This window comes from Genypterus blacodes, unplaced genomic scaffold, assembly GCF_046128005.1.
Source record: "Genypterus blacodes isolate CSIRO-AG114 ecotype Tasmania unplaced genomic scaffold, CSIRO-AGI_Gbla_v1 ptg000216l_1, whole genome shotgun sequence".
In the NCBI taxonomy this organism is placed as follows: Eukaryota; Metazoa; Chordata; class Actinopteri; order Ophidiiformes; family Ophidiidae; genus Genypterus; species Genypterus blacodes.
The window spans coordinates 838185-849909 of NW_027467015.1; the positions used below are offsets into that span (position 1 = coordinate 838185).

General features: G+C 42.8%; 2 protein-coding genes across 3 annotated transcripts; one reads left to right on the forward strand and one right to left on the reverse strand.

Annotated features, from left to right (window-relative positions):
* The first annotated feature begins 808 nt into the window (after positions 1–808).
* LOC143016190 (volume-regulated anion channel subunit LRRC8C) lies at positions 809–6840 on the forward strand. The gene is made up of 3 exons (XM_076170393.1): positions 809–878; positions 2201–2364; positions 3750–6840. The coding sequence occupies exons 2-3, from the start codon at positions 2224–2226 to the stop codon at positions 6033–6035; spliced, it is 2427 nt and encodes an 808-aa protein (XP_076026508.1). The 5' UTR covers positions 809–878; positions 2201–2223; the 3' UTR covers positions 6036–6840.
* A 2263-nt stretch (positions 6841–9103) lies between these two features.
* On the reverse strand, positions 9104–11700 carry cdkn2d (cyclin-dependent kinase inhibitor 2D (p19, inhibits CDK4)). 2 transcript variants are annotated; one of them, XM_076170335.1, is made up of 3 exons: positions 11525–11700; positions 10499–10671; positions 9104–9975 (listed from the first exon to the last, which is right to left on the reverse strand). In XM_076170335.1, exons 2-3 carry the CDS (start codon positions 10637–10639, stop codon positions 9679–9681), a joined length of 438 nt encoding a protein of 145 aa, XP_076026450.1. In that variant the 5' UTR covers positions 10640–10671; positions 11525–11700; the 3' UTR covers positions 9104–9678. The 2 variants fall into 2 exon arrangements, with proteins under 2 accessions (XP_076026450.1, XP_076026451.1); XM_076170336.1 differs by having other exon boundaries at positions 10499–10684.
* Positions 11701–11725: the final 25 nt, after the last annotated feature.

The window sequence follows — 11725 nt, forward strand, 5'->3', positions numbered from 1 at the left end:
AAATGCAGCCTTCAAACATTAAGACAAAGACACATTTCCAAAAATATAAACACCTGTTTTCATCATCATCATCCCCACTTTATTAGAACATGCACAATTTTCACATTTTATTTATTTATTTTGTATTTATACTTATTTTAAAATGCTACTTTTACTTGGTACAAATATGTTCTGTTATATGACAATGTAAAACGTTTTTGAATCATACTGAATTCATTTGATTTAACAATCAGGTATTGATTACATGCCGATGTTGCTACAAAATAGGCTACTTAAACATATATCACACTAAACAGTTAGACATTATGATCTTCTGGACCTTTGCTTCAAGAAATGTTCTCTAACTGGACCTCTTTACATTTTTGAATACCCCTGATTTAGAGGAATAAATAGGAACCACAAAGCAGGAACCCACACCACTTGTGATAATGGGAAATAGAACCACAAATGATTCGAGGCACAGTTTGCAAATGTTTCTACCTGTGAGTCATGAATGGACAACATTTGACGACGAAAGTTTTGTGTAAAAAGCTGTTAAATTTGTTCTGCAGGCGCAACTTCACGGTCAAAAACATATCAAAACTTTTCCAAAAGTACCCATCTCCAAATATCAGTCCTCATAACACAGAACACCTCTCATCCCCTCTGCACACAAACATTTACACTTTAAAACTATAGTGTACTATTTATACTATAATTCTTGTCAAATAAAGGGTGTCGAAAAATGGGGAATTAAGCAAAAGCAGCAAAGTCTACCGGAAGTAATTTGATTTTGAAAATCCCATACGGAAGTCTTACTCTTTCCACCTTAACACAGGTGAAGCAATGCGCCTGATCCCAGCGGACAGCAGGCGCGCGCGGATCCTGTGCGGACTCAGGTAAGGTCACCGGAACCACACACCTGCCTACACCCGAACCCGATAGGTTCGGTACTGGACTGGTCTGTAGCACTTAGCTGTAACACTTAAGGGACATATAAAGTATTTTGTTGACAAAGTTAAAGGAAGAAGAAAGAAGTAAAGGACCAGATGTGGACGCATGCGTGATTTGCGTCTTTCCTCCAAAAAAAAGGGGAGGAATAAACGCATCGAGTTATTATTAATCTAATTATGTAAACACGGAGGTCATTTTAAAGCATTTAGTTGGTATCTTTTGAAATCTGATGCTTGTTTGTGATGTTATAGCAGCCATTGTATCCAGACTGTAATTGTATGTCGCCCTTCCCTGTGGACTGTAGTTGTCAAACTAGTTTCTCCACTTTGAAAGTCGGCGTCACTCATTCACTGTTCAGCTCAGCGAAAACAAACCCCGTTTATCCCCCCGCCGGTGTGTGTGTGTGTGTGTGTGTGTGTGTGTGTGTGTGTGTGTGTGTGAGAACAAAGCTGACACGTTATACCGGTATACTGTTATGACCCTCTGCAGCACTGACCGCTCTGTGTTCTGTGTAATTAATAATCACTGTGAGTCTCATGTCCAATGACGTAATGAACAAGGAACATTTTCAGCATTTCTGTCATTTCATTTCTTATTTTCCATGTTTCAAATGTATTTTACATGAACATGTCTGTATTTCTTTCATAGTTTCATTCATTTGATTTTACACATTTCAATAGTTCCATTTCCACATGTATCAAATATACAGAGTACAAACTGTTTCATCTCTTTTTTATTCACAGAAAACGAATATTGATTATTTTACTTTACCATTTCCATTATGGATTTGTGTTTTGTGACCTCAGTATTAAAAGGTTCCATCATCTCAGTAGAAAATCAGTCCAGCATGTAAACTTAGTCAGCAAACGATGCTTTATGTTCTTATAGGGTTATTTTTAGATTTTTCACAACTATTGGTTTACTATTTCAATAGGTCAGCCTATATAAGAGCTCAGCGTCAGAGTAGCAACACATTAACTCCTTTATCTCCAAACAGGTCTGGGTGCATGTAGAACATTAATAGTGAGGCCACAAATTGTCTTTGCTCAACATGAAGCACATTTTATTGAGCCCTCCACACAAACAGAGCTCAGTATCTTCCTGCCACATCAACATGACAAACCTCAAAACACGTAGTCCTGTCTAGCGAAGGATTTAACTTAGATACAGAATGAAGAGAACATGACAGGGAATATTGCAAAAATGACCTTAGTCTCCAAAGGGATTCTGTGTTCTCTTCATCAGTCCACCTCTTGTTTTCCCTCAGTGTGCAGCAGCAGCAGCAGCAGGATGATCCCAGTGGGTGAATTCAGAAATTTTGGCTCAGAACAGAATCGACAGTATCGGGTCCTGAAGCCATGGTGGGACGTTTTTTCCGAGTATCTTTGTGTTGCCATGCTGATGATTGGAGTCTTTGGATGCACCTTACAGGTGAGGCGCCTGCAAACCAAACACTGTATGATCATAATCCCTTTAATCCTTAAATGTGAGGGTACAGGTGAAACTGTTTAGCCACATAATCACTACTAACAAACTAACCATCCTGGCAAGGGTGAAACCTCAATATTTGTATGCATTACAGCAGATCACAATGTCTTAGAGAAGTACTTTGATCATCACACCCCCTCCTCTGTGTGTTGGTACATTCCACAGCAAATACTACATTATCCAACCTTCAAGTTAAGGAAACAAACGATGTAACAGCGCTTCTCTCCTTACCCACAAACTGCATTCAGATCCCCAATATGCTGCATAATGTGTCTCAACATCTCATTTTCCTTATTCCTGAGTAAACGTTCACATGAGACAATAAAAACACAACAGGATACACTTTAAATTTATATTGCACTAGTTTTGGTGATTTCTAGTTTCATTCTGTGCTGTTGCACAGTTATTCCCCTCGGGATAATAAACGTTTATCTTATCTTATCTTAAATACTTGTCACAGCACAATTGTGAGATCACATTTGGAAAGATAGGAAGTACTGATGAGCGACATTTGTGGATCCTAGCTCGGCTATCAAAAGCTTCACCAGCTACAAGCATTCAAGTTAAACCTTGTATCAAACAGACAAGACTTGTTGGAACAGATAAAGAGGCGACATCTTAATTCGTCTCACTGATAGAAATGCATTTTGCAAGTGATTCCGCAAATCAGTGAGCAAAGTGTGGTCAGACCGGCCATGGAAGGTTCACCTGTACAGCAGCAAATCAGCTCCAGGTGGGAATTCACAGTCAGGCTCTGTTCTGTTGCTTTAACATGGGGTTCATTTGAATAAGCTTTCTCTTATTGTGCAAACTTTACATTTCCCCCTGCAAAAACAATCTGTACTGAATACGTCCAGGTTTCAACTCAAGCACTCATGGTGCCAATAACCACAACTAAATATGAGGCTTCACAAAGTCACCAACAATGATTTTCCAACCAAAAACTTACTAGTTCACACAGTACAGCCTAATGAGGGAAAGTGGCCGCCACCTGCAGCCTTCATGTTCCACACTGATGTTTCCCTCCATAAAGACTCTGGGGCTCTGCCCACACAGGAAGTGAGGCAGGGAAAGGTTGGGGATTGGACAAGATTTTCCGCATCTTCTTTAATTGCTTCTCAATATGTAATGAATGCAATGATTTCTTTGAGATAATATTGCCAACAAATAAAATAATAAATAAATTTAAACTTTTAAAAAGTTGCTACACTCTTATTTTAGTGACCTAATTTAGGAATCCTTCAATTAGTTTGTGATGAGTGAAACGATTTTGGATCAAATAGGAAAACTAATTTCCTATCATTTTTATTCTTCCCATTTCCGCACAGCTCACCCAAGACAAAATTTCCTGTCTGCCCAGCCATTTCACCAGCCCGACACCCGAGGCTATTGACTGCAGCCACATCATGAGGTACGGGGAGAACGAGACCTGGGAGAGTTCGCTGATCCAACCCGTGAGCCCCATCATCCGCGAGGTGTTCGGCCGCAAGAACGGTCTGGACATCCACCAGTACGTGTTCATCAACCACTACTGCTATGAAAGGTCTGTCCATTGGTATGGGAAGTACTTTCCATATCTCGTGGTCATTCACACTATGATCTTCATGGTGGCTAGCAGCTTTTGGTTCAAGTTCCCCGGGACATCTTCCAAAATTGACCTCTTTGTCACCATCCTCGAGAAGTGCTTCGACTCCCCCTGGACCACGAGGGCCCTGAGTGAGGTCTCCGAGGAACGAGGGGAGGAGAAACTGGTCATTTTGAGGAGGAACACCATGTCAAAAGCTAGTGCTGGCCCAGCGGCAGAGGAGGAATCCACAGGGCTTCTTCGCTCCTCCTCTGTTAAGTCTAACCCAGAGAAGAAAGCCCCAGAGCCGCAGCCAGCTGTCTCTGTGTTGGATAAGAAAGAAGGAGAACAAGCCAAGGCTCTGTTTGAGAAGGTGAAGAAGTTCAGGACTCATGTGGAGGAGGCAGACCTTCTCTATGTCATGTATGTGTTACAGACATCACTCAAAGTCTTCAAGGTCCTTCTTATCATCATCTACAGCGCGGTGCTGGTTCCAAGAATAGAGGTTGTAGTGCGTTGCTTGGTTCCTCCTGAGTTGACTGGTTTTGATATCTACTGCTGCAACCACAACAAGGCTCATCTTTTCTCCAAGCTTGGCTATTGTTACATCTGCTTTGTGGGAGTGTACGGGCTTCTGTGTGTCTACACCCTCTACTGGCTGTTCCATCGCCCTCTGAAGGAGTACTCGTTTGAGCAAGTGAGACTGGAGACGGGCATTAATGACATACCGGATATGAAGAACGACTTTGCCTTCCTCCTGCACCTGATTGACCAATACGATGCTCTTTACTCCAAGCGATTTGCTGTCTTTCTCTCCGAGGTCAGTGAGAGCCACCTCCGCCAGGTCAACCTCAACTACGAGTGGACCGCCAAGAAGCTGCGCACACGCCTTGCAAAAAATGTGAGTAACAAGTTGGAGCTCCACCTGTTCATGCTGCCGGGGCTTCCTGACACAGTCTTTGAGATGCCTGAGGTAGAGTCTCTCAAACTGGAGCTCCTCACCAATGTGACCATCCCAGGCAGTGTGGCACAGCTAGGTTCACTTCAGGAGCTAACACTTGTCAACTGCCATGCAAAGCTTCAAGTCGCTGCCCTGAACCACCTCAAAGAGAATTTAAAAGTGCTGCGTCTGCTGTTTGAGAGTTTAGAAGGAGTACCTTTATGGATGTACGCCCTGAACGGCCTGGAAGAATTACATCTGACCGGTCCTTTGTCCAATGAAGTATCCCGTAGTGCTACTTTAGACTCTCTTCGTGAGCTTAAAGCTGTCAGAGTTCTCACTCTTCGCTGCAACCTCACTAAGATCCCACCTAGTGTTGGGGATGTTGCATCACAATTACAGCGATTGTGTATCTATAACGAAGGTGGCAAGCTCCAAGCTTTTAGCAGCCTGAAGAAGTTAACCAACCTTGCCTCACTGGAGTTAGTGGGCTGCAGTTTAGAGCGAATCCCGAGCGCTGTCTTCAGCCTGACTAATCTCCAGGAGCTGGACTTGAAGGACAATAAGCTGACCACTGTGGAGGAAATTCTGAGTCTACAGCACTGCGGCCGTTTGGTGACACTCAAGCTGTGGTACAACAGCATTGCTTACATCCCTGACCACATCAGCAAGCTGCAATTCCTGGAGACGCTGGACATTAGCTGGAACAAGCTTCGAAAGCTTCCCTCCAGGATGTTCTACTGCACCAAACTCAGGCACCTCAACGTCTCCCACAACCAGCTCACCTCCCTCCCTCCAGAGGTGGGAATCCTGCAGGGCCTTCAGTTCTTTAGTGCTAGTTTCAACTCCTTAGAAGTGCTGCCAGAGGAGCTCTTCTCCTGTAAAAGGCTTAAGACTCTGGCCATTGGAAACAACTGCCTGCCGTCCCTTAGCCCTCGAATAGGAAACTTGGGGCAGCTGGTTCGCTTGGAGATCAAAGGGAACCGTCTGGAGTCTCTGCCTGTGGAGGTAGGGGACTGTCCCCTGCTGAAACTCAGCGGGGTGGTGGTAGAGGACAGCCTGGTAGATCTTCTGCCGTCAGATATACGGCAAACAATGGCTGATAGCTGAGTTTGCAGAGCTCAGAGCAACACTGACTGCTTTTAGGAGGTTCTGTTACAGTGTCCATTGTGATCAGACATGGAGGACACACAGTGTGTTCAGAATATTCATGCATTTTGTGTAAATGTTTGATATGAAACAGAACAAACCAAACCTCCATAGATAATTAGACCAATCACATCATGGAGTTTGTGGTCAAATCTGTAAATGAGTGACAATCTCGTATTTTTTATGTTTTTACACATTTATATATATATATATATATATATATAAATATTAGAATATTTTCCTGTTTACTTTTTAGTACCTTTGGATAAATAAATTTGTAGCAGCTGTGTATCAAGAGGACAGCAGATGAGACAAAGATCCAACTTTCATAACAAACACAGTCTGCACAGCTTGACTTTGAAATCATCATGATTCAGCATTTTCATTCTAACTGGTGTCATGTTTACTGAATGTTCTCAAAGCGTATCAGATGAGCAAATTATGGTTATACTGCATCCTGTTGAACAGGTTTATACTTCATCAGATAGAAGTCCGGATTCCCACCAGTGCTGCTGCTGCCAATCTACTCCCAGTTCAGCCTGAATTCATCCATGAGGCACTTAGAGGTGATGACATGATGGTGATCAGTGTTCTTAATAGCATTCAACAAGCAGTGGTTTTACCTGCTGGCTTTTACATGAGTGTTATGTAGCTCAGTGGTCTCTGCTCTGGTGTCACACAGTGTTCACTCCTTTCATCGTGTCACTGCCTCATTCATCTCTTGGTGTTGGTGTAAGCTTTAAATCTGTGTGTGTAACTAGATATTTTCCTTTTAAAAAAACGATAGAATCTGACCTGAATCAAGGCTGAGATTGAATGTCTTTCCCCCCGACAACAGTAAAAACCTTGTGTTGAATTTAAGGTTTTAATGTGTAATGTAACCAATAACTACAGCAGAACGTGAGATAAATACAATCCAGTAAAACACTATATTTCCCAGCCTCCTTCTCTCCCTCTCTCTCTCTCTCTCCCAGGCTATTAATGTTGGAGCCAGTGCTTCCAGTTTTCCGTGTAAACAGTGCTGGTCATGTCCTAGCTCGCCATCTTATCAGCCAGTTTAGGAACATACCTCTATAACACTCAAACACACACACACACACAGCCTCCAAGGCTCTTTGGGAATGAGTTTGTTTTGTCTTGCAAATATTATTATTGTGTAGGAACCCAGAGAGCTGCCAGAGACACAATGACTGCTCAACAGACAGAATCCAATGGAAATTGCCAAAGGTGCATTGCTGGAATTTGATGCAACCAAGTCATCGGGCCCTGGTAATCATTTCCCTGTTGCCTCTCCCTGGGCAGTAAAAGTGTGTCACTTACACAATGTGCCATTAAAGAAATGTCAATAGTTTACAGGATAATATGGGAGCTTTCCAGTGTTGTTGCTTAATGGATGAGACATCGCACGACTCCAGAAAGGGAGATGCAGACATATTTTCACTTGGAGGGGGTATGCTGTCATGTTTGGAGCTGTGTGTGGGTGTAGTTTGTGGGCGTGTCAACAGGCCCGGTCGTGCTCATTTACATTAGTAGGAAAATCAGAGAGGGAAGCTTTCTGCCATGCTGTTGTTGTGTACATACATATGTTGTGTTATACACTTCGCTTCTCTCTCTGAAATGTGATTTGCTCATTTGTCACATGAAGCATCTTAATTACATTCCACTTTCGGTCTTATTCCCGATGAGACAGTTTATCACATGGTCATTTTCTCTGAAAGAGGAACAAAAACTCTCACCATTACACACTTAAACCATCATCTCTCAGTCCTCATCTAAGTGTTTGTGGTCCTGTCTCAAACGTTTAAAAGAAGCAGGCTCACAATTGAGTCAAAGCTGATTGTTGTTGTTCTGAAGCCTTTGAACTAATATGCCCTTCTGCTAATCTGAATGGCAAATGAACCACAGCCATGTTTACCCAGGGAGTCATCCAGCGTGACACACCCCCGTATGTGCTCAGGGAAGTCAGGGAGCTCGACCTAGTGGCTGCATGCGGCTCTGAGGCTGCATCTTTCTCCATTGTTGTGAAATACTGAGCTGTTACTGTAAGAATGAAACATTTCAAGCTGTGACCGACAACAGATCCAGAACTCTGTTTGTATGACTCAAGATCAGGATGTGGATGGCTGACGAAACACAGAGGCACACATTTCAACATCTGCCCTGTCTGGGAAACTTGGGTGGAGATTCTGAGTGACAGTGTCCTCCCTCAGCAGAAACTCCTGAGAGCTCCCAGCAGGCATCCATGTACTATATTAATGTAAATAACAGTGTTATTAAATAGCAGAATCTCTTAATTGAGATTAATCTGATGCAAATTCATGTGATTTCGTGGTAAATTATGATTGATTCCAAATCGGCTTGATGAGGTAGAGATGTGTTTTCAGAATGGCATCATTTTCAAGCTCAAATGTTGATCACATGTCATTACATTATATGTCATCAGTTGAGTCGTTTCAAAGAGCCAGACACGTCACTCTTCCTTCATTGGAAGAGGGTCTGCAGAATTCAGAAGGTTGAGTTGGGAAAGAAGCAAAGCAAAGTGACCTAAACAGGGCTCTCATTCATGATGCTTCATTCCACCCTCAGTATCTGTGACCTTACACCGTTTTCACCATGCAGTGCATTCCAGCGCAGTCATTATAATCTCTCTTTATGATTCACCTTGAGGAAAGGCTGGACCCCGGTTATAATATCTAAGTAAACAAAGCAAACTGCTCTGCCTCTCTGTCCCCATTACCGGTCAACCATGCAGTTTCATATATGAAACTATTTAATTGGTCTAGAAATCCTTCTAACACCTTCATGTTAAGTCATTTTGTCTGATATTTCGTCCTGAAGATCTGCGTTCCTCCGAACAAATGAGAAAATAACACAGAAACCTTACAAATTGGGGAATGCCATTTTCAAATTGAAGATTCCTATTAAGATATTTCTTTGTTTTGCTAAATACATATTAGATGAAGAGTTCAAAATCAAAACTAAGACACAAAATCAAGTTCAACACTTTATTTTGTGTTTTCGTCCTTAAGACAAAATAGTTTCACATTTGTTTTAAAAGTATTTGTATAAATAACATTTTAACTAATAACAATAAAAGATTATCCAATCCAATTCCAACAATAAATAACAGAAAATGCTAAATCTAAGAACATGTCATTAAGAGAAACACAGAAATGCAAAGCAATCAGAGTGCAACTTATCAAGTTGTCAAAAACCACATAAACAATTACCATTCATACACAATGAGAATAATAATGCAATCATTATGAAACACTGGGCAAAAACTAGCTATAAATGTGCACTCCCAATTCATAGGGAAAAATATATATATATATATCTAAAGGTGCCTAAACTGCACTGTGCAAAGAGGCGTCTACACATCCACCCATCCCCTGAAAGAAGCTGCCAGGACAACATGTCCAGTATCACATATTAATGCTAAACCACTATTAAAAGTTACCCTTAAAACATAAATGAGTTCAAGTCACCAGGTTGGAAACAAACAGTGTTTGGGAAGATTACCCAGCAGGCACAAAACAGCCCCACAACCCCAATAACCATGAAAATGAGTGAAAAATAAGTCAGACATCAGGCCCATATAAAGTCAGGGCCACGACGTCTGACTGCTGCTGTCGTTGGTGTGCTTCAGCTCAGACAGCGGCGCCAAAAACTCCACTACATTCCAGTGGCCTTCCTGGATGGCAATGTGGATAGGAAGGGCACCACTCTTGTCCGGGATGTTTACTGATGCGCCGTACTCCACCAGAACCTCCACAGTGTCCAGGAATCCTGTACGGGCTGCATCGTGGACTGGTGCTACCCCGTGATGGTCCTGGACGTTCGGGTTTGCTCCTTTTTCCAACAGCAAATTGGCAATCATGTCGTGCCCCATCATCATCCCCTGTCACAAGAACAGATGTGAACGGGCAACCGTGGTCAGAGTCTGTTTTTTAGCAGGCTTTGATGACTTATGTTCTAAAAGTACCACCTCTGAGTAAACAGCAACATTTAAGCACCACCTCAACTACAAGCCACCGACACAAAGACACTTATGCCTACAAGTTCCCCAAAAAGGTCATCCTTAATTAAAAAAGAATAGTAATTAAATATAATGTATTTGTGAACATAAATAATGCACTAATACAACTATAATGTTCTTTGACATCAATTGTTTTGATTCTGTGCTGGAATTTCCAGAGCTGTCTGGTCCACCAGCAGGGGGCGCTTCGAATACCAACAGTGGTCCCCTCTGACAATTCGAAAAGAAAATTGTAATAAAAAATCAGGAGTATTGATCCGGGGAGTTCCCCTTTGAAGCACTTTAAGGACGCATCCGGTGTATCTCAAAGGCCGGTAACCTAACAGTATTTCAAACAGATGATGAATAACGGGGAGTGATCGACCCACCGTGTCGTGACCCTCACCTGCAACGCAGTGAAGCCGAATTCATTGAGGGTATCCGGGTGCACTCCGGTCCCGTCCAAGAGCTGCTTCAACCTGGCCGCGTTCCCGGTCGCCGCCGCCATGGACAGAGCGTCCCCGGCCTTCATCTCACCCTTGGTCATGTTCACGGCGTGTCACTGTAGTTAGTCTCTGCCTGTGTGCAAAGCCTGGGTGCAAAGAGATCAACACGCTCAAACTCAGACGTCCTAACTTTTGCCGAGAAAGACTCTCAAACACAATGACCGCGTCGGTGTATCGGAATGACGAGCGACCGTGTACACTGGTGACTTTAGCCATTTACAGTGAATGAAATTGTTTAATGATGAAGTGGAGCTATTTTAATATTCGTGGGTGTACATACAGTAAATGCATGTACCGCCCTATTGTACGTTGCATGGAAAGTCTAATGTAAACATGACAACACCAACAAGATATACTGAGTCGCATTTCAACGGACCACCTCCTAGTTAGCGGATTTAGAGTAGATTTTATTTTGGTGACAGTTTCGCTCGAATTCAACCGAGCTAAAAGGAGATTCAAATATAAAGACACATATTCACAGTAAAGACACAGGCAGCCTCTTTTTAATGAGAGGTTCACTCATTCAAAGACACTGAACAATGTCTCTTAAGGTACAGAACAGCCATGTCTATTCATCCTTTTATTTACCGAGGCGGATCTGCCGTCGCTAAAGCAACCGCCGACGCATTAAGGCTGAAGTCACCAGTTAATTCGGTCACTCGTTGAGCTCATACACGGAGCTGGCTTGGTGAAGATAACGTGAGTCTCCGCTAGCTGAAACACCCGCTTATGTTATCGTCTCCAATGGCGCCGCGTTAGCCGGTAATGCTAGCAAACAGCGTTTTAACAAAGCTTTACGTTTACGTTGAGTCATTTTGCAGATAAGACGCGGCGGTAGTAGGCGTTAGCACCCCGGCTAATGCTAACATTAAAAGGCGAGTAAATTCAGATGGAAAATAACGGTGTGGAGCTTTTTATGTGCGTACCTTGTTTGCTTTGAGATGATTCAATTCGGCGTCTGGTGTGTCTGTGCCGCTGTGTCTAACCGTCCCTCACTTCTGAAGCGAATCAAATCCAAAGTTTGTCAATATTGGAAGAAACGTTTGCGCGCTGGGAATCCGGCTGTCTCTCCACTACAATTTACAAACATTGCAGGAGAGGAGCTTTGACCAATCACAGCTCGCCGA

Excerpts from the sequence above, each read along its gene's own strand:
- LOC143016190 (XM_076170393.1), top strand. The coding sequence starts at position 2,224 with ATGATCCCAGTGGGTGAATTCAGAAATTTTGGCTCAGAACAGAATCGA. Across the intron at positions 2,365-3,749 it reads TCTTTGGATGCACCTTACAG|CTCACCCAAGACAAAATTTC; the intron begins GTGAGGCGCCTG and ends ATTTCCGCACAG.
- cdkn2d (XM_076170335.1), bottom strand. The coding sequence starts at position 10,639 with ATGACCAAGGGTGAGATGAAGGCCGGGGACGCTCTGTCCATGGCGGCG. Across the intron at positions 9,976-10,498 it reads TCGGCTTCACTGCGTTGCAG|GGGATGATGATGGGGCACGA; the intron begins GTGAGGGTCACG and ends TTCTTGTGACAG.